We start from the raw sequence: 25,331 nt of genomic DNA on the forward strand, positions 1-25,331 counted from the left end.
GTGCGGTTGCACCGACCCAAAATATGGTGACACTGTTGGAACGCTTATGATTTCCTCAACTGGGCAGTTCATAATCACTTGTGAATGCCCTCTTGAGCATGCAAAAGAGGACAAAGAGAAAAGTACATGCTTTCTTCGTCATCTCTTTCCTTGCTTCTGTACTTCTACTACTTGCTCTTGTTATGTCAACTTAACGCTTCTATATTTTTAATGCAGATATTATCGAGTCTACTGATCCGATAAGAGCAAGTCCACCTGTTGAGGTTGGCCAGTCAATACTATTCACTGCTTTTTGCCTTTCATTTCCACAATTTAGGTTGGCTGGTCAGATACTATTCACAAAAAATTACTCTAGTTGGGTCAATTTCTTAACCTGCCAACTGATATTTTGTGACCTTTTGTGAACAGTATTAACCAGTCAACCTAGATGATGGAAATGAAAGGCAAAAAGTAATGAACAGTATTGGCTTGCCAAGGGTAGACTTGAGTGCCATGCAAGGAGTGGAGTGAGGAGATGGAAGGGCAACATATGGGTTAAAAAGGAAGACAAAAACAGTCTCTCTTCAGAAATAAGGCATGTTGAGATATTACAAGCATGCTGCGAATGAAAGCCACTGGGACCATCGCAAATCAAATTTCGTCCATCGGGATGAATTCCTTCACTGTAGTGAGTGTCAGAAAGAGCGACGGTTTCATCTGCGCACAATGGATGAGTGCAGAGCTTTCCACAACACCTCGACAAACATAAATTGGAGATGTGCTGACCACTATGACAAGTGAGTTGCCTCTCTTATTGACATTTCATCTTCGATCTCTCATATATATGTGTGCGCGCGCGCGCGCGCGCACTACTAGTACAAAAAATAGATGGTTTTTTTGTATGCTTTAACCAAAATAAAGAGTGTGCCGGTAGAAAAAGCTATAAGAGCAGCCCTCGTACCCCAGCATGCAAGAGATGCACCTCGTGTGTGTTTGGGTTGCAGCATGTGCCACTTCAAGAACTGTGATTGTCGAACTTGTGTCGACTACATTCAGAATGTGGAACGCTAAAGCCCCAAATGTTTCCCTTGCCCCTTAATTTTGCTTCAAACTGTGAACTTAAGGCTCTGAGTGTTATGACTTGTATTGTGCTATCTTGCATAACAAGGTTGCATTTTATTCTAATATTTCTTTGTCACGAACATATTTCTTTTGATGAAAGAAATTAAAATATTCAAAACTACGAAGATAGCCCCTTCGAAGTTGATCCCAGTGGAAGATGCAGCTCGGTTTTTTTTATGTTAATTTCAGACCTCCCTTCAATCCAAAGTCAATCATTCAGATATTTTATGAAGACCGGTCAACTATTAATGTATTCAAATTCTTGTATCTTGGTCTCCTCCTCTTTTTTCCTCGACGAAAACGGTGAAAAGAGTTGTTCCGCATAGGAATTGGGCTTCGGCCCAATAACTTTCAACTATAAACGCCTTCGATTAGTGTTCCGACTCCAAATGGTTCTTTCTCAGTTTCTCTCGTCTTCTCCAACCAAAGCCAGTTCAATCTCTCAATTTCTCCATCAACATGCTCAACACCCTTTTTCCTCTTTGCGCTCCTATCTTCTTCTTCTTCTCTCTCTGGGAAATGGGCTCGCTGCAGGCCCAACTTTCTCCTCTTCTGTGCATGGAAACTCACACATTACCGGAGGTACAATTTCCACTTTTTCTCACAATTTTGTTAACCATTTTTAGCTTTCCATTGTAACAGTTACATAATCCCTCTTAGTCTAAGCATTGCATGAATTGGTTTCTCAACCTCTGTAGAATTCTTTACTAGTTGTAATGTTTGAATGTTAGTTTTGTATTGCTAATGATGATCATGTGAATAAGGACACACAATTTAGGAATTTTTGTGAATTTTGATATTTAATGAAAATTATTAGTTCATATGAATACAATTGGCGATGACCATTATACAAGTTGGGTTTTGTGTTTTCTAAGTTTTGATGGTCAAAATGAATTGTACACTTTTGAAGGAATCTCAGTTTCGTGGTTGAATTAAAATTGTGAATATATGAATTCTTCTTTAAAAGATATCTAAGGAATGGAAGAATTTAATGCAATGTAAGTGAAATGGATGTGTTAGTATTGCCGTATTGGTGTTTTCAAATATTTCAGTCTTTTATTATGGCTACTGAAACTCACAATAGTAGGCAATGGCACTCATCTGTGAATCTTGAATATGAAGAGTAAGGAAAAACTGACATCTATGGGATAAACAATAGGTGATTTATGAAACTATATTGAAGGGGATTAGATGGCCACAAATGCTGCTTGAAATCCCATTTATAAGACTGCACACTGCTATACACAACATTTTTCGTCCAGGTCTTATCTCAGCCTTGGGGCATTGCTGAAATTATTTTAATTATATATACTTTAGGCAGTAGAATTAACTTGCATTGGACTATGTTAGAGTTCAATGAATTGCACGTTTATTTCGGCATCCCCATATAGTATTCATCATATTTAGTATGTTATTAAATATATTACTAAATTTACTTGGTAAAGTTACAACCAGGTGCAGAAAAAATCCTTAAAAGTTGTCTCATTGCGAGAGCGTGATAAATGTCTAACAAGGTAGCCACTTGTTCCAGTGCATGGAACGTCACTTGCCAGGTTGCAAAATTGTGCAGGTTGATGAGCTTTATAAGTTTTCTTTTCGAGATTCTTTCTCACCCATTCGAGAAGAATTTCCAGTCTCATTCTGAACGCTGACCTCTAGGGTTGAGCATCGGTGAGTTTGCTATTTTGTTCTTTTTGTTAAATAATGTTTTCAATTGATAATCGTTTCATGATTTACCAGTTTTTATTGCTTGATGCACTAAACAAAACCATTAGCCAAATGAAGCTTGTATCTTGAAAGAGGGAAAAATGAGTACGGATCTCATCATCTAAGATTGCAAAATTGTCTTTGACAAAATAGACTTCCTTACATGGTTGTTAGAGTGCATAGTCTTGATCAATTTTCAGACCTTGACCTTGGTAAAACTTGTTGCTCACTCCCATTTCATGTGAGGGTTGCAATTTTGCAAGCTATATACATCCTTGGTCCAATACGGATCTAGAAATTTTTTGGCTGTTGCCTTTTCTTGATGGTTATCCTGGTCAATTTGATAGGATTTAATAATGTTGGTTTATCAGGTTCAAATGAGACATGGAGTGCTTCATCCAAGATATAATCCTACTGGTTTGTAAATACTAAATGCGGATATTTCTTTTTAAAGACAAACTCACTGAAGTTCATTATCATGTCCTGTTAATCATTTGGACAGGGAGCTATATTTATATTTACTAACAAAATCTTGAGATGACCTGTGACATCTCCATGTGTAAACTGTTCATCTCCCAGTTGAGAGTTTGCAAATTTTTTCTTTCAAAATAAAAATTTTGAAAATATAAGGATTAAGCAGAATCAAATCTACATTCCTTTTTGTTTCTATGCTTTTGAGTGCAGTTATTGATATTTGTTACTTAATCATAAATCTGAACCAAAATTTTTTTGACCTTTCATAATGCAGTCAGATTTCATTTTCACTGTCCAAGTGGCAGAGTGTGAATTTCTCTTGAAGCAAAACCATTAAGAGAAGATGGAAATGGTGAATTTTGTTGGTAATTGTATCCAAAGGAAGAATGTTGAGTGGTTGGATCTGGAATCTTTCGAAGGTGTGGTTGATAATGTACTTTCATCGCTTCCTGTCAAGTGCCTTCTAAATGTTAAGGCTGTTTCTAAATTCTTGCGTGATTTGATTCGTAGTCAAGCTTTCATTAGATTGCATTTAAGTCGGTCAAGAGAAAATGCCTTGTATATATTTTTCCCTTTTATGCCAATTAACAGAAACATATACATCATTGATGCTGATGCGGTAGTCACTGAAACAGTCACTCTTCCTACTGATGAGAATCTATCAACTCTTAGTATGGTTTGTTCCTATAATGGTTTGATTTGTCTCACCAATTTTCCCGTGACTCTTTACTCATATAGTTCTCAAGGAGTGGCAGTGGCAGACTTGGAAATCCTGATCTGCAATCCCGCCACTCATGAAGTTGGTTTACTTCCAAAATGTAGCCCATCGGAAGAGGACCTAGGCATTGGTGTTGCCTTTGGCCCAGAGATCAGTGAGTATAAAGTATTTCGGTTTTTCCGTTCCAAATCCAATTCTGAAATAGTCCTCCCTGACTCAGAGGTTGTGCCATATTGGTTTTTGCTTCCCACATCCAGACCTGAAACAGTCCTCCCTCCAGAGTGTGAGATATATTCATCCAGAACTGGAACCTGGAGTTGCATAGGTCCTGTTCAGCATCGTCCTATGGGTGCACATCACGTATTTGTTAACGGAAAAGTTTATTGGTTTATTCCCTCAGAAGAAAATTATGATATCCCTGGATCCATTCTATCAGTTGATATGGAGGAACATTTTGAAGTTGTCGGGCTTCCAGATACACTCACAGAACTCTCCTTCTTAATTGATTTTGAAGGCTGCTTATCAGTAGTCGCGGTTTTTGATAAAGATGAGCCTGTGGTTATTTGGATTTTAAAGAATGAAAATGAATATGTTTGGGAGAAGAAATGCAGTGCTGGTATTCCCTACAAAGGAATGATGGAGGAACTTCACTCTGTAGCTGCTAGAGAAAGTGACATTTTTTTCATAACTGCACACGATTATATTATCTTAGACACAGATGACAGTTCCTGGGAACTTGTTGAGTTTGAAGAGTTTGAACCTAATGCTCACGCTGTTTTTCCATACACAGAAAGCCTCCTCCCTTGTAAGTATGATAATCACATTAGATTTCTCTTTTTCCTAACAGTTTAATTGAATATTATATCTTGTGTTTTAAATGAGTAGAAAATCCTATAGTAATCTGAAACAAGTAGGCAATCTTGACTTATAATGCAACCATTCTGATATTCTGGGTATGGAATTAACCGAGCAGTTCCTAGGTTATATTTAAGTGTTATGAACTCAAGCATCTTCTGACTTGTCCTTGAACTTCTTAAACAGGTAGTGGACGGTTTGTAGGGGAGGTGAACAATCAAAGAGCAGCGTGATTCTGGTTTTGGTTCTGATTGTTCTGTCTTCTCTTCCAGATTGATGTCCCTTGGATGTTGAAGCTTGAATTTGCTTTTATCTTGCGAGTTAAAAGTCCAGAAGCCTGTATTTGGATTTTTGCAGAAGGGGCCACCACCTTTCCTCTGGAGAAATTGGGGATTACTACCATGACATCCTAGAACTTGATTAGTCTGAATATTTATGAAACATCGTAAGTCATTAGATTTTTCTTTTTTGAAATGCCCGGGAATATCCATCTTCTTCATTTCTGTATCCGTATAGTTTTACAGCTTGAAGTAGGATTTAATCAGAGCAACAACTGCTACTTTTTCCCAATAGTATGTTTGAAATGAGAGTTTTTTCTGAGTTGTATTAAAAGTCATATTGTTCGTCTTATTGATGAGTTGTGGAAAAACTGTTGGCATAAGATGCTATGCTGCAAACTCTTGAATCATTTCATCAACAAACTCAATTCCATCAGGTATTTGTATTGGTTGCTTTTCATCTTACGCTTTATGTTGGACAAGATGATTTAATATTGGCTAGATTGCCTGATGGCTCTCCTACATCTTTCAGCTCATTCCTCCTTTCATCTTTGGATGAAAGAGACCCTCGTACAGCATCTTTGCTGCAAAGTGCTAACAGCAGCAGCTTGATTTTCAGTTGGCTGACAATGGCATGGCTCCTTATAACTGCAATATCAGGTGAAATGTTATGCGTATGATAAGTCATGTGACTGTGACACACAAATTTCTGTACCATTAGGCTTACGTTGGATTTGACAAGCATCTTTACTTTGGATTTGACAAGCATCATTATTTTGGTTTGGACAAAGTGGTAAAGATAGGGGTTGGTTTAATTGACAGGATAGTAACACTTGTGTTTAACACGAATGTAGTGGGTTGATCATTACGTTACACGACTGTCCTATTTCATTTAATATTTTACCACTTGAGAACTCATGATACAAAGACAACTCATGTGGTAACTATGAAAAAGTCATTGTTAAGGTAAGTAAGGTTGTCATTAGAGTAAAATAGGTTTGTCTGAGTCCTAAAAGTAGTAATTGTTGGTATAGCATATGTTAACATATACAGAACTTTCCATTGAGTTGATAGTGTTGAGTCATTTGACCAGCGGTCCAGCAGAAAATGACTCATTTGACAGATTCAATAAAAACAGTGGAGACTCATTTCCAGCTACGCCTACATGTCCTAAAAGAGAGATCTTATAGGTGACAACATTCAATGGTCCTACCTTGGAGAATTACACGAGAGAAAAACAATGAAGAAGATGAGATCAATCTATTTTTTAATTTTATGCTCTTTGGACTGCTGAAGCTGAACTATCAGCATAACCAAGTGACTATATTTAGGGGTTGCTTTTACAAAGAGCTTATAATAATAGGGATTTTTTTTCTGAACTGAACATGTTGAACTGGACTTGGCTTTAGGGGTTGCTTTTACAAAGAGCTTTCACCTTATAATAATACGGATGTTTCTCTGAATTGAACACGTTGAATGGAGTTTGGCTTTCTGTTTTGGAATTAGTGGAAAATTGCAGGCTTAGGTATCTAATGGTTGGAAAAGAAAACAGGTACATGGTTCTTAACGGAGAATGAGACTCCCCAGATACAAATTTGGCAGAAAATTACAACTAATGAGAACAAAAAGCCTCTAAATCCTCTCAAATCACTTCGTTTTCGAATATTGTAGTTCCTTACGTTACTTATGATGCAAATATGGGGATTGCATCTTGTTCTCTAAGCTAATACCTGTCTTGCAGGGTTGCCTATCTGTAAAGATTTTGTGTCCACTACTAGTGGCAAATACGTCTTTCCTCTTCATTTCCGTCGTACTTGGTTATCTAATTACATGATCCAAAAAATCGACAAAACATTGTTTCTATGAAATGGTGAAATGATTAATGGCTAGCAAGGGCTATACATAAATTCTAGTAATGAAACAACTGGGGAATAATTCTGATCAAGAAGTAGAAAAGCATGGGGACAAATTTAACAGTAACTAAGTGAATTATTGCTTAATTATTAGTTGGAATTAGGGTAACAAACATGCATTGCTTGCCAAGGTACAAGATGGGGGTGCCGGCTTTAATAATCCATTATAACATAATGGCAATGGCATCAGCAGAACGAATATAAAACACAATATAAGATAAAAAGCTGCCGATATTCTTCCAAACTAGAAATAGTAAACTACACATCAAATATGCAATATCAATCTTAGTTCTGTCTTGTTAAATAGGTGATGAAGTACATACTTTTATAAAACTTAAAGCCCTGAAACCAAGTTGTTAATCAACCCGTCCTCCTCGGAGAAATGGGGCTCAAAAACAGCATGTTTCGCTATGCAGACGGCACAGACAAGTTGCTGATGTTTTTGGGACTCTAGGAAGCATTGGTGATGGGTTGCAGAACCCTCTCATGATGTTCATTCTTAGTGAGGTGATCAACTCATATGGAAGTTCCAGTGGCGCTTTGACTAATGTTGATGTAGACAAGGTAAGGACTGCAAACTCTATTGATAACATAGCATTGCTTTAGTACAAAGCATTTTAGTACCATATCAATTTGTGACAGATTTTGCCAACTCTTCTTTTCATTTTTGCAGTTTGCACTCAGGCTATTCTATGTTGCTATTGGAGTTGGACTTGCTGCATTTGTTGGTATACAACTTATATCCAATCATCTATCTTGTATAGTTTGGAGCTGAATGAATGATTAATTGATTAGAACTTGAACTGATATTGTTTTTGTGACAACTGCTTCTGCAGAAGGGTTATGTTGGACAAGAACCGCAGAGAGGCAGACTTCAAGAATGAGAATGAAGTATCTTAATTCTGTTCTCAAACAAGAAGTTTCCTTCTTTGACACCCAAACTGCTGGTTCTTCAACAACCTTCCAAGTTATTTCAATCATCTCCTCCGATGCCAATGCAGTGCAAGTTGCTTTATGTGAGAAGGTTAGATTTCTTAGTCAGGACAACTAAAATTAAAAGCATGCTGATGAGATGAACATGATAGAAGTCCAAAGATGTTCTGATTTGATCACAAAAACTTAATATTAATGTTCCCTTGTTAAACAATGTTGCATGTTATGTTGTCAAACTAATTGTCAATAATTGATCGCATATTCTTATTTGAATGTGCAGATTGGATTGTTAGTCTGATATTAATATCATACCATGTTTTTCTTTTCTCTTTTTCTTCTTCTACGCCATAACATACCATGGATCTGGCAAGGCATTTATATAGAGGCCAGAGTTTAGTTCTCAGGACTTGATCAAAGATTGTATAGGATAAAAGTCCTAGCATGTTTATTAGATATGTCTGTAAGAGGATTAGGCACTCTAATTTGAAAGGAAATAAATACATGCCCATCTGGTGGGAAAATGACAAACTGATTTGTAACTTATGCAGCAACCTGCACTTAAATCAAGCATTGAATCTAGCATACAGAATTTTAGCATCAAATAATTATGAGTCGAAATATGAATCACAGAACCTATATTAGCCCTGTTTTTCATCTATATGTATTTAAGTTTTAGACTAAATGAGATATTTTTTTTCCTGGATGTAGATACCTGACTGCATAGCATACATGTCAACTTTCTTCTTCTGCCATATATTTGCCTTCACACTTTCATGGAGGTTGGCCTTGGCTGCGATGCCACTTTCAATCTCGTTCATAGCTCCTGGGCTTTTCTTTGGAAGTATCTTGATGGGCCTTGTAATGAAGGGGATTGGGGCTTATGGAGTTGCCGGAGGGATTGCTGAACAAGCAATTTCTTCGGTAAGAACTGTATATTCATATGTTGGGGAGAACCAAACACTAAAGAGGTTCAGCATTGCACTTCAGACTGTTACAAAAATTGGAATCAAGGTGGGTCTTGTGAAAGGAATCCTGATGGGAAGCATGGGAATCATTTACGTCGGTTGGGGTTTTCAGGCATGGGTTGGGACTTATTTGGTTACTCAAAAAGGAGAAGATGGAGGGCATGTCTTCGTAGCCGGTTTCAATGTCCTCATGGGAGGCCTGTGAGTTGCTTCCGAAACACTGATCCTTGTTTACTGTTTCTTTACTTGCCTTCAGACTTGGACTCATAATTTAGCTTTGCAATTGCAGGAGTATTTTAAGTGCACTTCCAAATTTAACTGCCATCACAGAGGCATTAGCTGCTACAACACGAATTCTTGAAATGATTGACCGTGTTCCTAGTATTGAAACTGAAGACAGAAAGGGGAAGGCTTTGTCACATGTGAGAGGAGAAATAGAGTTCCAAGACATATACTTCAGTTACCCATCAAGACCTGACAGCCAAGTTTTACAAGGCTTGAATCTTAAGATTCCGGCTGGTAAGAGTGTAGGTCTAGTTGGGGGAAGTGGCTCTGGCAAGTCGACAATCATTTCATTGATCGAAAGATTTTATGACCCGGTTGAAGGAGAAATACTCTTGGATGGGCATGCAATCAGAAGACTTCAACCGAAATGGTTGAGATCCAAAATGGGTTTAGTTAATCAGGAACCTGTTCTGTTTGCAACTTCCATAAGAGAGAACATACTTTTTGGAAAGGAAGGAGCTTCAATGGATGAAATAATAAATGCAGCTAAAGCTGCAAACGCACATGACTTCATTGTCAAGTTACCTGATGGATATGAAACTCAAGTATGTTTATCATTCAGTGTTAAAATTTTGGTTTTCTTCAACTCAAATATGTTTATGTAATGTTTAGTCCTAATATGACTTCTGTGGTTTTCCCCTGCAGGCTGGTCAATTTGGATTCCAACTGTCTGGTGGGCAAAAGCAGCGAATAGCCATAGCGAGAGCTCTACTCAGGGATCCGAAAATCTTACTTCTGGATGAAGCAACTAGTGCATTGGATGCACAGTCTGAAAGGGTAGTTCAGGAGGCAATTGATCAAGCATCAAAAGGGAGGACAACAATCATTATTGCCCATCGGCTATCAACAATCCGAACAGCAAACTTGATTGTGGTTCTTCAAGCTGGGAAAGTAATTGAATCAGGCTCACACAATGAGTTAATGAGAAAGAATGGGGAGAAGGGAGGTGAATACTTCAAGATGGTCCAGTTGCAGCAGATGGCAACCCAAAATGAAGCTCCGGAAGATAGTCAAGTATATGATAAACCTTGGCGTAGGAGGAGTGTTGCACCAAGCCCCATTAGTGCCCGATCAAGTACTCACAACACTCCAATATACTCCTTCAGTGGTACTGGAATGTCCATCTCTATGGGTACCCCCGTGTCCATGGGGACACCCAGGTCTACCATGGGCACACCCTATTCGTTCTCTGTCCAATACGATCCTGATGATGGGAGTTATGATGAAGACTTAAAGAACTCAACTTATCCTCCTCCTTCTCAATGGCGCCTGCTGAAGATGAATGCACCAGAGTGGGGACAAGCATTACTTGGATGCTTGGGTGCAATAGGTTCTGGGGCAGTACAACCTATTAATGCCTACTGTGTAGGCTCACTTATATCAGTCTACTTCCTCCAGGATAAATCAGAAATCAAGTCCCAATCAAGAGTCTTGACCTTTGTTTTCATAGGCATTGGTGTTTTCAACTTCTTCACCAATCTCATCCAACACTATAACTTTGCAATTATGGGAGAAAAGTTGACCACGAGGGTAAGAGAGCAACTGCTTGAAAAGCTTATGACGTTTGAAATTGGGTGGTTTGATGAAGATGAGAACACAAGTGCAGCTATCTGTGCAAGGCTAGCCACTGAAGTAAACATGGTTCGATCTCTTGTTGGTGACAGAATGTCATTGCTGGTCCAAGCAGTTTTCGGGGCTACCTTTGCTTACACAGTAGGACTTGTGCTGACATGGAGACTATCCCTTGTGATGATAGCAGTGCAGCCACTAGTCATTGGGAGCTTTTATGCAAGGAGTATCTTGATGAAGAGTATGGGTGAGAAGGCGAGAAAAGCTCAAAAAGAAGGAAGCCAATTGGCAAGTGAAGCCGTTATTAACCACAGAACTATAACAGCCTTCTCTTCACAGAAAAAGATTCTGGGGCTGTTTGGTGCAACCTTGGCTGGTCCTAAGAAGGAGAGTATCAAGCAATCCTATGTTTCTGGTGCTGGCTTATTTAGCTCCCAATTCTTTAACACGGCGGCTACAGCTTTAGCCTACTGGTATGGTGGGAGGCTACTGGTGCTAGAGTTGATAACCCCAAAGCATCTTTTCAGGCCTTCTTGATATTGCTGTTCACTGCTTATATTATTGCAGAAGCTGGAAGCATGACTTCTGATATATCTAAAGGGGCCAGTGCCATTCAAGCGGTTTTTGCAATTTTAGATAGGAAAACTGAGATTGATCCGGACAACAAATGGGGACTGGAGATAAAGAGGAGGATGAAGGGGCGTGTCGAGCTCAAAAATGTTTTCTTTGCATATCCAACAAGACCTCAGCAGATGATTCTTAAGGGACTGAGCCTCAGAATTGATGCAGGCAAAACTGTGGCACTAGTTGGGCAGAGTGGTTCAGGAAAATCCACCATTATTGGGCTGATTGAGAGGTTTTATGATCCAATGAAGGGATCAGTATTTATAGATGAGCAGGATATTAAGAACTACAACTTGAGACTGCTGAGGGCACATGTAGCCTTGGTTAGTCAGGAGCCTACTTTGTTTGCTGGAACTATCCGTGAAAATATCGCCTATGGTAAAGAGAATTCAAAGGAATCTGATATAAAGAGGGCTGCAGTTCTGGCCAATGCTCATGAATTTATAAGGTATGACATTATAGCTTACATAATGTAGAGCATTGCTATGTTAGCTTCATATCAAGTATACTAATAATTGGTTTCACTTTTCTGTTCCTAAATTTTCAGTGGGATGAATGATGGTTATAACACATACTGTGGAGAGAGAGGAGTTCAGCTATCAGGAGGCCAGAAACAAAGGATTGCACTAGCTCGGGCGATTCTGAAGAATCCATCAATCCTCCTCCTGGACGAGGCCACAAGTGCACTTGACAGCGTGTCAGAAAACGCAGTTCAAGAAGCACTAGAGAAGATGATGGTTAAGAGAACATGTATAGTCATTGCTCACCGGCTATCCACAATACAGAAGGCAAACTCCATTGCTGTGATCAAGAATGGAAAGGTTGCGGAACAAGGTTCACATAACGAACTGATTTCATTAGGGCGCAGCGGAGCATACTACTCGGTGATAAAGCTACAAACTGGTAGCTCACCTCCAAGGTAGAAATGGTGACCAGATATTAAGGAAATGTTGCATAAAATATGGACTGTAGTCTTTGAATTGGTTAGCTGAGGTTTTGTCAATATGAAAAGGAATTTGTATTTAGGTGCATTTTTCATTGCAGGTGAAAATCATTTAGGTTTGCTGATACACAAATATTGTAATCACCTTGATTGAGCATGCTAGTATGTCACAAAGTTTTCCTACCATGCCTTGCATAACTCAATAATAGTGCATCTTTGGGTTTCTCTTAACTGCATTAATCCATCAATACATTAACTCTCGCTAGTTAGGCTAAAATACAAAGATAGACGACCTTGTACATCGATATAAAACTTCATACACGTAGAATACTAATCTATCACGGTACGAACTTGGTCTACCAAAGTATATATAGAATAAATTAATTTAGTAATACACAAAGGAAATGCATTTAAGAGGCACAACATGGTCCTAAACCTGGGCAGAGGACAGTCTTCTATTCCTGGCTATTGTCCCTGGCTATTTTTATTTTAGCTAGGCTGGAAATCTGAAGAATCCAATGAATGGCCAGTTCCCTTCACCCAATTAAAAACACAAATGAGTGGTCCAGTGGCTCCACACTAGGCCTTTACAGCGTATGTGATTCCCAGAACATCGTCAATTGACAGCCAAATGAAGAAGAAACATGTGGGATCCACTATACCTCTGGGCAATTACCAAGAAAAATGGTAGGAATTTTCTGAAGTTATAATGTGAATATGACTTTTGGCTAAGGGTGTGCAGAAACCGGTTCAAACCTACCAAAACTAACGGAAATTCAACCGGAAGTTTTGGTTTGGTACTCGCTTTTATGTTAAAAATTTATCTGATTTAATACTCTGAATCAAACCGATTTAGAATTGCTTTGGACGGATTCACGAGTAGCTCAAATTGAAGCTAATCAAACAAAAATAATATATGTTTTCTAAAAAAATATATATATATATACAGATACTATCTAGAGCGGAGCTCCGCTTTGAAAATTAACGTGTGAAGTTTGAGTTTTTGGTCACTTTTCGGTTGCATAGCCACATCTCGACCGTTCAGTTTTTAGGTACTAGTATATAGATCGTCTCTACAAATTTTCAGCTAAAATGATGATCGTTAAGGCATTGATAATTGCCTTAAAGCTAGTACGGTTCATGTTGACAGATTCAGTCCGTCCATTAGTTTAAGCGAGTTAGATACCTTAACGATCATCAATTTGGCTGAAAATTTGCAGAGATGATCTATACACTAGTACCTAAAAATTGAACGGTCGAGATGTGGATATGCGACCGAAAAGTGGCCCAAAACTCGAACTTTACACGTGAATTTTAAAGCGGAGCTCCGCTCTGGATTGGATCTGTATATATATATATATATTTTGTTATAATTGCATTTATTTATTTTTGAAGTAACGGTAATTCCATTGACAATAGCGCATGTCAAGAATGCCATTACATACCCACCCGCTGACACATAACAATGACCAAAACAAAAATTTGTGGAGAAACACAGGGGTACATAAATAGACTAACTAACTATATTTGAACTTAAAAAAATTGCTATAATTGCTTTTATTTGAGAATATTTAAGAACTACATAAAGAAACTTTTTAAGAAACTAATGATTTGAAACTTAAGGACTACAAAGAAAGTTAGCGATTTGAAAAGAAATAATTAATATAAATTAAGAAACTTTTTGAGATACTATACCGTGATCCGCATTCATTTTTAATAAATTCATTTGTGTTCATAGTTAAAAATTATGTGATATTGATCCATTTCAGTATAAAATAGTGGAAATAATATAGATCGAAACTGATTACTACTACCTCGAATTCGGTGGGGCTTGTTTTGGTTCAAGTCTAGTTTTCTTGGTGATGGGCTCGCTAAGGGTTAAAACCAAACATTACAGTGACCTATTAAGCTCTAAACCAAACATCAAAACGATCAGCTACCCAAAATTCACACACATGAATGTGGGTTTTCTAATTTACAATACAATTAATCTTTAAAGCATGGAAAACTGATGCAATAATACAAAAATAAAATATAAAAAATACAAGCCAAATACTTCGCCACCAAAAATTGAAAATCGCATTTCAAAAATCTGCTATTTTTACCTAGAAAATCTTCTGCCTACAAGCAATTAGCAACAGTGTCTTCCTAAACTAAAAGCAGCTGAGAGATACTTCTTGGGAAAAAAAAAAATTCAAGTCGAATATTATAAAAAAGAAAAATCACCAAGGATTGAGCAAAATGAAGACCAAGAAATTGAGCAAAACCCAGAGCTGCCCAGAATAAGAAGCAAGCTGATGATCTGCAGCAGAAAGCTTAACATCCTTCTTGTTGACTTTGGTCCCCGAAGCGTTGACCTCCACATCCGCCCCAACCTTCAACTTATGCCTCTTGGTCCTCCAAAATATGATCTTGAACCTCACCTTAGTCTCCAAATCCACCCGGAAATAAGTCGACCCGTTGGGATAAACCGATCCAGAAACGGCCGTCCAGTTGAGCTTATCGGACCCCAAATCCACCTTCTTGAGGGCCCTCTTCTTGTGGCCCTGGTAGAACTTGGGTATGCTTGCGTTTCCTACTGGCTTGCTGGTGTTGGGGAGGCTGAAGTTGAGGTTGACGTTATCGTAGTAAATGCCCTTATCTTTGTTGCCGTTTTTTAACGAGAGGGAAACGTAGAGGGTTCTGTTTCCGGTGTCGTTTAGGGTTTTGTTGAGGGCAGGGAGGTAGAAGTACTGGATGGAGCAGCTGGGTTTGGAGGTGCGTAGGCTGAGCCACATGAAGAGCGCGGTGAGGCCGACGGTGAAGATGAAGCTGAAGCAGCACTGGCAGCAGCCGCCGCCGCTGGATCCCATGTTTGGTTTAGATCGATGGAGTTTCAGAGAGAATGATGATGAAGAAGAAGAGGAAGATAAGAGTAGTATAGAGAGAGTGAAAGGGATATAGCAGGGAATTGCCGGGAAATTGTGATTAGATGAATATAATTATTGGTGAGTGAGGTTGGTGTTGGCTTTAATAAAGAAAAGTCTCCTGACTCTCTGGTACCGGGTTTTGTATTCTTGCGTGTAGCTTTTGCTTTAACTGGTTACGGGGAAATGTTACTTGGGGCGTGTTGCTGGTGGGTGTTTTCGCGCGTATTGACTTGACTCTGCATTCGTCAAGTCTTGATGGTAGAAAGTAGAAACTCTAACTTAACTTGGTGGAAGGAGGGTGAGTTTTACTGGGAAAATGACCTAAAGACTAAACTCAGTGATATTAATACAGCAGAAAAGTAAAGTCTCCTTCTGCAAAATGGAAATCTAAGATGTATAAACTATAAATTCACAGATAAGCTTCTTTTCTAATGTGAAACCCTCAAAACTATTCATCACTTATATGTGATAGTTTTTTCTATATTTCGAGGAAATGAACATATACTAAAGCCCCGGGTAATTATTCACACCTGTTTATAAGAGATGAAAATACAATTTCGCCCTTTATTTTTTCCACAATTTCAGGTTGTCATTGGTGTACAAATGAGAAGGTCGATGCTTGGCATCTGTGTGTATAGGCAATAGAAGACGCCACAGTGCTGGAATAGAAATGAGAAAAAGAGGGATTGGTCTGAGTTGGGTGTGGGGGAGAGTAACTGTCGGAGGTTTGGAAATCTCCTTTTGCTATTGTTTTATTAGGTTTTTTATTTTCGTTAGTTTTGAACCGATATGAGTTTTCATCTTTTAGGGGTTTTGTCTGTGCTGAGTCTAAGACCTCGATGATCGATTGGACCGGTTTCAAATATCATTTGAAAGCCTTCTTTACTATTCATTTTGGGAAGTTTTCAAACTTTTGATTTTGTGAAATTGAGCTCATTTGATCAAATCGATTGAGCTGGCACCCATTTGATCAAATCGGAGGATCCGTTTGAACAATCAGAGATATGTGAGAGATTAAGCTTCAGGTAAGCTTCTTATTTGGTCGAATGGTTTGACATTTTGGTTTTGAATTTTGGGTGCGATTGATTGGGTTTTGAATTTCGGTGCATGCAACTTTTTTTTTTGAATAAAGGGCTGGTGCGGCTGCCCTCAAACCTTGATTAATGAAACTGTCGGTGCATGCAACTTTAGGTGGTAGAAAATTGAAATGGAGAGGAAATAGCTTTAGTTGGATAGATAGTTTAAAATTATGTTCTTACTTAAGTTTAAGTACACCTAGCTCCCTTGGTTTTTATACTTTGTAGCTTCCAGAGTTCAAAGACACACAAATTGCACCAAAGTGATTAGGCTTAGTCCAGATGACTTAGAATTAAAGGATGGTTATGTTTCTCAGTTGAATTGCAGTAAGTTGTTTTTCCATTTGTCTATGCAGGTTTCCAATTTAAATCCTATCTCAATTAATCCAAACACAAAATCACAAAAACAATTAATAAAAAAATATATGGTTTTTGGATTTTTGAATAAACAAATAATGTGAATATTAAAGAAAGAAACAAACAGCAAAATTTATAAATTTCAAAAGCAAAACTGATGGACAAAGGGTATTAGAATCAACTACTAACAATCATTTTTATGTTTTGATGTAATTAACAAATTCGTTTGTTTTTTTTTTTTTATGACAATTCTCGTATCTAAGTCCAGGTACGACATTTAGACCATAGTTTTCCTTAAGTGTATGATTCTCTCCAGGTATAGCAAAAGTCGTATATCCCAGCATGCAGTCTATCTAGGTACGGCATAAATTTAACGCACATGACTCATTACGTTCTAGAAAACAAGGGAATCATGCAAACCATTACTTCAGATACGACAATAATGTAATTCACACAAGAAGCTAATTTAAATTATATTGCAGGTACGCCTCAAATTCACCTTCTAATTACTAGATGCAAAGTGCTAAGGTGATCAATCAAAGAACTTAAACATAAAGCATCAATTCAAATAGTGACTAAGAATTCTTCATAAAGAAACTATAAATCCATCAATATAACATCAAGTTACATAAACAATCATACTAGGGCATCATTCTAACTTTGGAAAAAGTTTTAGCAACATATAACTAAATAAAACATAGGAAAAACATAAAAAGATGGAAAAGAAAAATAAGGGGAAGATGGATGAGTCGTCTCTGCTCCTTAGACATCTTCAATGTGCTCCCGAAACGTCCTCTCATGTGAAATTTGTGCTCCCTTACATACGGAAAATTCATACTCATCTTTGGCTTTAAGTTTCCTTGTAAGACTTAGGCTATATTTCTTTCTTCATTTGGAATGGGAAAAGCTTGAAATATCTCTAGTAAAAGTAGGAATAAGTTCATCATTGAATCTTCATCTGAATTAACTTCCTCGAAACATTAGGATTGACTATCTTGTGCCGCGGAACTTGAGTTCTCCACAAATGTTTGTAAAATGCCAAGTAGATTTTCTGTTTTGACCTATCTTCACTCAAACAATCATAACTTAGTCTAGAAGTATCAAAATCGAGATCCGTAAAATTATAAAGAAAATAGACATATGTAGCTTTCCAATGATATAAGGATCATTGTTTGATTTGATGTGGTAATTTCTCAGTAATTAGGTGAAGTTGGGTGCTTTGCACAGCCAGATTCTGAGACTTGGTATTGCACATTGCCTTTTGAATCCTAGTTAGCTCATTTTAGCTTCTTTTCTTCTTTCTATGGAACAAACCTACAAAAATACTTAAATAACATAAATAAATCATAAATAAAGATAACTAAATATAAATACCAAGATTAAGAGGCATAGAAATGTAGGAAAATATGAGCACATCAGTGTTTGGGACTATAATGTACCGTGCCTGAAAGTTTTAACATATGAATGATCAAGTGTGCATATGACGAGGAATAACATTATTCGATACATCTGATGTTTATAGAGCACAGGCTAATGAAGTTTTGATTGGAAAGGTGAAGTGTTTTCCCTCCCAAATAGTCTTGAATTTAAGGTGTGGTTCACATGGTTATGCATGCATCGTTTTCATATTCTTCAATAATTGACTAACCATTATTACCCCATGAGAGTTTATATGTTTAAGCAGGATTGATCATGTATTCTAATAAGGTGAGTTCCTGTTTGGTTGTCTTTGGAAAATATGAATAGCGTATTGTAGCTATTTGAAACACGATAAGTAAAGTCTCAAATACTTAAATATTCAAGAATCAAATTTGTTGATTAAAGCTCATGTTTGAAGCACCGAAATTGCAAAACCCTCTATGAAGTTAGTTGTAATCTATTTATGTTTTTTGTAATTGATTCCTTTAAGTAATTGTAAATAGAGAGATTGTTCATTCTAAATAGGTAGTTCCTGTTGTAGTAAATAGAAAAGATCTACTTTACATGCAGGTAACAATTTGTTGCAATTTTGTTGAACTGGTTGTTGGAAAGTAGAGCAAAATTAGCTTAGTATAGTTGTCAACACTAAGCTGTCAACATTTAACACATTCACTCTGAATCATCACATTGATTCTATGTTATTAGGCATTAATAGGGATAGAATAGTTTTCCTTTTTGTATCCTAGAATCAAGCTGTATTCTTGTATATATGTTATACTGATCAATAGAGCAAAATATCTCCTGCAGATCAGTCTTTGTTGTTTTACATGGTATCAGAGTAGGACTCACGATCCTGACTCTTCTCTAGCCTTCCCAGCAACAAATTCACAAAAACCACAATCACCATGGCTGGTGATAAAGTCCCATCACCACCAACCAATCCTAGCAAGTCCAATCATTCAACATCTGATATCTCAAATCCATTCTTCACTCACCATTCAGACCATCCTAGATTGGTCTTAGTCTCCAAACCGTTGAATGGAGACAACTACACAGGTTGGAAGAGGGCTATGACATTGGCTCTCAATTCTAAAAACAAGCTCGGCTTTGTGAATGGTTCAATCAAAGTTTCATCACCTGAAGCTAATCCAGAAGGATATGCAACTTGGTCAAGATGCAATGACATGGTCCATTCATGGATCGTTAACACAATCAGTTCTGAAATTGTTGACAGTATCATCTACTATCCTACAGCTCATGAGGTATGGGAAGATCTAAGTGAGCGTTTTTCACAAGGCAATGCACCTCGCATATTTGAAATTCAGCGAGACATTGCTTCAGTCAGGCAGGAACAACAATCAGTTTCAGCATACTACACGAAATTGAAAAGTTTATGGGATGAATTGGCAACCTATTCAGAAGCATCACAAGGAGCACAGGCAGATCAACAAAAGCTTATGCAGTTCTTGATGGGATTAAATGAGACTTACAGTGCAACCCGCGGTCAAATCCTCTTGATGAATCCTCTTCCAAGTGTCAGACAAGTATATGCTGCCGTTGCACAAGTAGAAAAGCAACGTTTCATTGCAGCAGCAGAGTCCAGTTCAAGCGCCGCTGCCATGGCAATTCGAAGTGGCGGCCGGCCGAACCAGATCAGCAGCAGAGGCGGTCGTGGTGACAGACCGAATTTTTAGACCGGTCGGGATGCAGAACTAGGCTTCACCCCGCGTTTTGGTTCAGGTCGAGGAAGGGGAAGGCCGCACTGTCCCTATTGTGGTGATCCAGGACATTGGGTCCAAACATGCTTTCACTTGGTTGGTTTTCCTCTAGGTCATCCCCAAGCAAAGCAAGGATCAAGAAATTTCCCCAAGAAGCACGCTGCTTCACCAGTCGCGCCCTCTCCTTCTGCTAACCAGGTTAGTGCGACAGGCATCGTAGAAGAGGAGAATGGATCAGCAATTACTTTTTCTGAGGCCCAATTCAAGCAGTTTTTAGCTGCTCTCCAACAAGCCCAAAAGCCCAATCCAAATACTGACTCAAGTTCCAAAGCAAATGCAGTAATGCAGCCAGGTTTGTCTAGAGTTGCTTCCCACAATTCGATTATTGATAGCGGGGTGACAGATCATATTACTTCGTGCTCTAAATTGTTGAATAAAAATAAAAAATATGCATTACCTCCTGTTTTGCTACGTAGTGGAGAAAAAGTGCATATTGAAGCCACAGGTTCTTTGCCTCTGAGTACCGCATATTATCTACATAATGTACTGTTTGTGCCAAAGTTTAAAGTAGATTTAATGTCGGTTAGCCGTTTGACAAGAGGTCTGAATTGTTCCGTGACATTCTATCCTTATTGGTGTGTTTTGCAGGATCTGGCTACGAAGAGGACGATTGGTTTGGGTAAAGAACGTGATGGGCTATACTATTTGATGGCACTAGCGACGGAACAAACCGCAACCTTGCCATTTCCTCTACCAATCTTTGGCATAATCGCTTGGGTCATGTTTCTTCTCCATGTTTAAGTCACATAGCAAAGCATTTTCTGCATTTTTCCATTCAGCCAATTACTAATTGCCATGTATGTCCCTTGGCTAAACAGAGTCGATTACCATTTAGTTTTAGTTCTATTTCTTCTACAAGACCATTTGAAATGATTCATTGTGATATTTGGGGTCGTTATCGACACCCTTCTCTTTCTGGTGCCATTTATTTTCTTACTATTATGGATGATTTCACCCGGTTTACTTGGGTTTTCTTAATGAGGCACAAAGATGAAACACAACCACCTTTGAAGCATTTTTTTGCTCACATTCTCACTCAATTTGACTCTCGCATTAAAACTTTCCGAAGTGACAATGGTAGTGAATTTATTTCACTTCGCTCTTTTTTTCATGATAATGGCGTTGCCTTCCAACATTCTTGTGTTTACACGCCTCAACAAAATGGGGTTGTGGAGCGCAAGCATCGCCATATTATCCAGGTGGCTCATGCGTTCAAATTTCAGGCTCATCTTCCTCCACAATTTTGGGGGGAGTGTGTTCTCATAGCGGTTCATATAATCAATCGGTTGCCCTCACCCATCCTTTCTTCCAAAACTCCTTTTGAGCTTCTTTACTCAAAACCACCTTCTTTTTCTCACCTTCGGGTTTTTGGTTGCTTAGCTTATGCCACTATGTGCACCCAACTCATAAATTTGACACCCGAGCAATTCCTTCCATTTTCATTGGTTACTTGGTGGGACAAAAAGCCTTCAAACTCTTTAACTTATCGACTAAGAAAATTTTACAAGTCGAGATGTTATATTTCATGAAGATGTGTTTCCTTATGCCTCCAATCAGCCCACTCTTCCTTCTGCTTTGTTGGCCCATGACCCAGGCCCACTTCCGCTTCTCCCTGATTCCTTTTTTTACTCTAGTTATGACTCCCAGGTCCACCTGCCCACCCCTCCTTCTTCTTCTCAACCTGCCCGTCCTTCCATAGACGCCGATCTTGGTGATTCCTCTATACCACCTCCACCTCCGCCTCTTCGTCAGTATTCCCGCCGACCCAAGCCGCCTGTCCCACCATACCTCGTCCCTCCTCCATTGTCCTTCTCCACTTCTGTTCCTACCCCTCTATCGTCCCCGGTGCCAGGATGGTCCCCCTCCCCGCCATCTTCTCCATTTCCTCTTCCCTCGCCTCTACCCGACGCTATTCCAGACCCGCCTCCTCTCGGCCCACCACCGCTCCACTGCGCCGCCTGCTCAGTTCGCAGATATCAACTTCTCTAAGCCTCAATCCAATGCTTGCACTTACCAATCGCCCTCCTTCCCTCCAGGTCCTCCCAAAGGTACGCGGTATCCGTTGGAAAATTATGTCTCTTATCATCGCTACACTCCTGCCTACTCCTCTTTTGTTGCTCAGCTTCGTGCAGTCACTGAACCGACCTCTTATTCTGAGGCGGCTACTGTTCCCGAATGGAAGGATGCCATGAGATCCGAGTTGGAGGCCTTGCAGGCCAACGGTACGTGGACTCTTACCTCGCTGCCTCCTGGGAAGATCCCTATTGGTTGTAGATGGGTTTACAAGGTCAAGCACAAGTCTGATGGTTCGGTTGAACGATACAAGGCCAGGTTGGTGGCCAAAGGCTTCACGCAATTGGCAGGTATTGACTATCAGGAGACCTTTTCTCCTACTGCTAAAATCGTTACAGTCTGTTGTCTCCTTGCCTTAGCTGCGTCTGGTGGTTGGTCTCTTTCTCAACTCGATGTCAACAATGCCTTTCTCCATGGCAACCTGGATGAAGAAATTTATATGTCTCCACCGCTTGGGCTCGTGGAGACAGGGGGAGGAGCATTTGGTTTGTCGGTTGCATAAATCCTTGTATGGTCTGAAACAGGCTTCAAGGCAGTGGTTTTCTAGATTTTCAGAAGTTATTCGGTCTGCTGGTTTTGTGCAATCTAGAGCAGACTACTCTCTTTTTACCAGGAGGCAAGGCAAGTCTTTTACAGTCTTATTGATATATGTTGATGACATATTAATTACTGGCAATGATCCTGTGAGTATAGCTAATGCCAAGAAATATTTGCATAAAACATTCCGTTTGAAAGATCTTGGCAGTTTAAAGTATTTTTTTGGCATTGAGGTTTCAGCATCTAAGAAATGGATATTTATTTGTAAGCGTAAGTATGCATTAGAAATTATAAAAGATGCAAGATTATTGGGTGCTGCCCTTGTTGACACACCCATGGAACATGGATTAAAGTTGTCAGATAAGACTGAGTTACTCAAAGATCCAGAGAAGTATAGGCGTTTGGTTGGAAGATTGATTTATCTCATAGTGTCAAGGCCAGATATTACATATCATGTTCATATATTAAGCAGGTTTATGCATCAGTCTCGAAAAGCTCATTGGGAGACAGCTTTGCGAGTAGTACGCTACCTCAAGTCAGCTCCTGGTCAAGGCTTGTTCTTTTCCTCAAATAGTGATCTTCAGCTACGAGCTTTTTGTGACTCAGATTTGGCAGGATGTCCACTTACAAGAAGGTCTACTACAGGGTATTGTGTGTTCCTAGGGCCTTCTTTAATTTCGTGGAGGTCGAAACGTCAGAAAACAGTCTCTCTTTCTTCAGCTGAAGTAGAGTATGGTGCTATGACAGGAGCGTGCTGTGAGTTGACTTGGTTACGTTATTTGCTTCAAGACTTGGGGATTTTACACCAGGAAACGGCATTGCTCTATTGTGACAACAAGGCTGCTTTACATATAGCAGCAAATCCAGTGTTTCATGAACGTACAAGGCATATAGAAATGGATTGTCACCATATTAGGGATAAAATCCAAGATGGTTCAATGAAGACACGGTTTGTGAGTTTTGGAAATCAACTGGCTGATGTTCTAACTAAAGCCATTGGCAAGGAGGACTTCGAGCTTATGATTTGCAAGTTGGGTGTGCAGGATATCCACTCTCCAACTTGAGGGGGAGTGTTAGAAAGTAGAGCAAAATTAGCTTAGTATAGTTGGCAACACTAAGCTGTCAACATTTAACACATTCACTCTGAATCATCACATTGATTCTATGTTATTAGGCATTAATAGGGCTAGTTTTCCTTTTTGTATCCTAGAATCAAGCTGTATTCTTGTATATATGTTATACTAATCAATAGAGCAAAATATCTTCTGCAAATCAGTCTTTGTTGTTTTACACTGGTGTCTATAACTATTCCCCATAATCTTTTTGTCTCAATTTTTATTTTGCTGATTCAATTGTTAGGTCATGGAGCAAGCCACTGATGTAGAGAAAGCAACGGTTGTGTTTGACTTTCTTGATTTCAAGCACAGGAACAAGGTATTCTTTAGTCATATTTGTTTATCTATATGTAAAATATCTGCCCTGATTTCATTTCTTATCTACTGGAAGTGGTGGCTTGCTTCAGTACCCTTATTTCATTTCTTCATGGCATGTTTCTTTGTATGGTTAATGCATGATCACATTGGTTGAATCATCGATGTTTTTAAGGTTAGGGTAGAGATGATGATCTACTTTATTTAAATGTGTGCAATTCAAATGTAAGCCTCCATCTGAACAATGGTTTTCTGCAGGTAAATGATTTGCCGGTTTTGCAAACTCTTCAACTTTCTAAGTAGAAAATAGAATTGGTTGAGTACTTTTAGACCTTAGAAAGAGGAATGACTGATGGAATATTGAGCTTCTGTGGTCCTGTAACATCCATAATCGAGTGTTGTGAGATTAACTATGCCTACTTTTCTTATATTGCAGAATTTTACAGCAGCATGTCAAACATTCTCAACATTCTCTAGGCACTCATTGGTCTTATAAATGCTCTAAGGCAGCGGTTTGGAAAGGCATATCTAATATTGATACTTGCAATTGGAAGCATGTTATACCACGCTATATTGCAGCACATGTAAGTATTATTCTAGATCTTTTTTAGGAATAGTTGGGTTGGCTGGATTTATACCACTGTTACCGTATGCTAAGTTTAGTATAATCATGACTTGCCAATCTAAGAGTTTAATTAATTGGATAATGTGAATGACAATATGATTAGGAACCTGCAAATAATTACATATTAGATTTTTTAAGGGACTATAAACATATGTCAAGTATTCAAATCATATCAATTTATACAAAAGGTTTGTTCAAGATGTATGTTGAATAACATGTTTTAGACCCAACTTCCAATATTGGGAACAATTGTAGACAATAGGGGCTCTCAAATGAAGGTTCTTATACTTGAATAAAGTAATTGATAGGGCATCACAAACTGCATAAACAGTTGGAAGATTGTTTAGCTATTTTTCATTTCTTTTGTATGCTGGATTTGGGTAGGGCATTTTTTTTTCTGTGTAAAATTTCATTTCGATTATGTTTTTTGAATTTTGAATTTTGATACAAGTTTTATGCTTTTAGGGCCATTCAAGCAATAAAGAGCTTAGTTGAGCAAGTGAGCTGCAACATGAGATAATGGTTTGTGCACATTTGAACAGTGTTGAAATGAAGCCATGAAAATATTTTTTTGCTCCTTACATGGCAATCCTTGGTATTGAAATCACATCAACTATTTTTTGATGTGACAATGGTTTGTATATATACTTCATACAAAATGCAGCTCCTAGAACTAAGTGGATACAATGTAATCCAACTCCTAAACAATATATTCCACTTGACTTCATTATTCTTTCATTTCATTTAAGTACATCTTAGTTA

At 38.5% G+C, this 25,331-nt stretch overlaps 2 protein-coding genes, 1 long non-coding RNA gene and 1 pseudogene across 8 annotated transcripts; 3 read left to right on the plus strand and 1 right to left on the minus strand.

Annotated features, from left to right (window-relative positions):
• The first annotated feature begins 1,506 nt into the window (after positions 1-1,506).
• LOC112202167 (putative F-box protein At1g19160) lies at positions 1,507-5,573 on the plus strand. Of its 6 annotated transcripts, XM_040519439.1 has the most exons (6): positions 1,507-1,683; positions 2,547-2,772; positions 3,180-3,225; positions 3,557-3,715; positions 4,021-4,805; positions 5,042-5,573. In XM_040519439.1, the coding sequence occupies exons 4-6, from the start codon at positions 3,669-3,671 to the stop codon at positions 5,086-5,088; spliced, it is 879 nt and encodes a 292-aa protein (XP_040375373.1). In that variant the 5' UTR covers positions 1,507-1,683; positions 2,547-2,772; positions 3,180-3,225; positions 3,557-3,668; the 3' UTR covers positions 5,089-5,573. The 6 variants fall into 6 exon arrangements, with proteins under 6 accessions (XP_040375373.1, XP_040375371.1, XP_040375372.1 ...); XM_040519437.1 differs by having other exon boundaries at positions 3,557-4,805; XM_040519438.1 differs by lacking the exon at positions 3,180-3,225.
• A 1,855-nt stretch (positions 5,574-7,428) lies between these two features.
• On the plus strand, positions 7,429-12,480 carry LOC112201930 (annotated as a pseudogene).
• A 1,822-nt stretch (positions 12,481-14,302) lies between these two features.
• Positions 14,303-15,397, minus strand: LOC112168127 (protein NDR1). The gene has a single exon (XM_024305246.2). The coding sequence runs from the start codon at positions 15,215-15,217 to the stop codon at positions 14,588-14,590; it is 630 nt and encodes a 209-aa protein (XP_024161014.1). The 5' UTR covers positions 15,218-15,397; the 3' UTR covers positions 14,303-14,587.
• Positions 15,398-16,087: 690 nt separating this feature from the next.
• LOC121053059 lies at positions 16,088-24,520 on the plus strand. The gene is made up of 3 exons (XR_005810600.1): positions 16,088-16,299; positions 23,874-23,948; positions 24,381-24,520. It is a non-coding gene; the product is annotated as an uncharacterized LOC121053059 (long non-coding RNA).
• The last annotated feature ends 811 nt before the right edge of the window (positions 24,521-25,331 follow it).

This window comes from Rosa chinensis, chromosome 5, assembly GCF_002994745.2.
Source record: "Rosa chinensis cultivar Old Blush chromosome 5, RchiOBHm-V2, whole genome shotgun sequence".
Classification (NCBI taxonomy): domain Eukaryota; kingdom Viridiplantae; phylum Streptophyta; class Magnoliopsida; order Rosales; family Rosaceae; genus Rosa; species Rosa chinensis.

Bases quoted from the DNA above. Each gene is read 5' to 3' on its own strand.
- LOC112202167 (XM_040519437.1), top strand. From the start codon at position 3,626: ATGGAAATGGTGAATTTTGTTGGTAATTGTATCCAAAGGAAGAATGTT. The intron at 4,806-5,041 runs GTAAGTATGATA...CTTCTTAAACAG, and splicing joins CACAGAAAGCCTCCTCCCTT to GTAGTGGACGGTTTGTAGGG.
- LOC112168127 (XM_024305246.2), bottom strand. From the start codon at position 15,217: ATGGGATCCAGCGGCGGCGGCTGCTGCCAGTGCTGCTTCAGCTTCATC.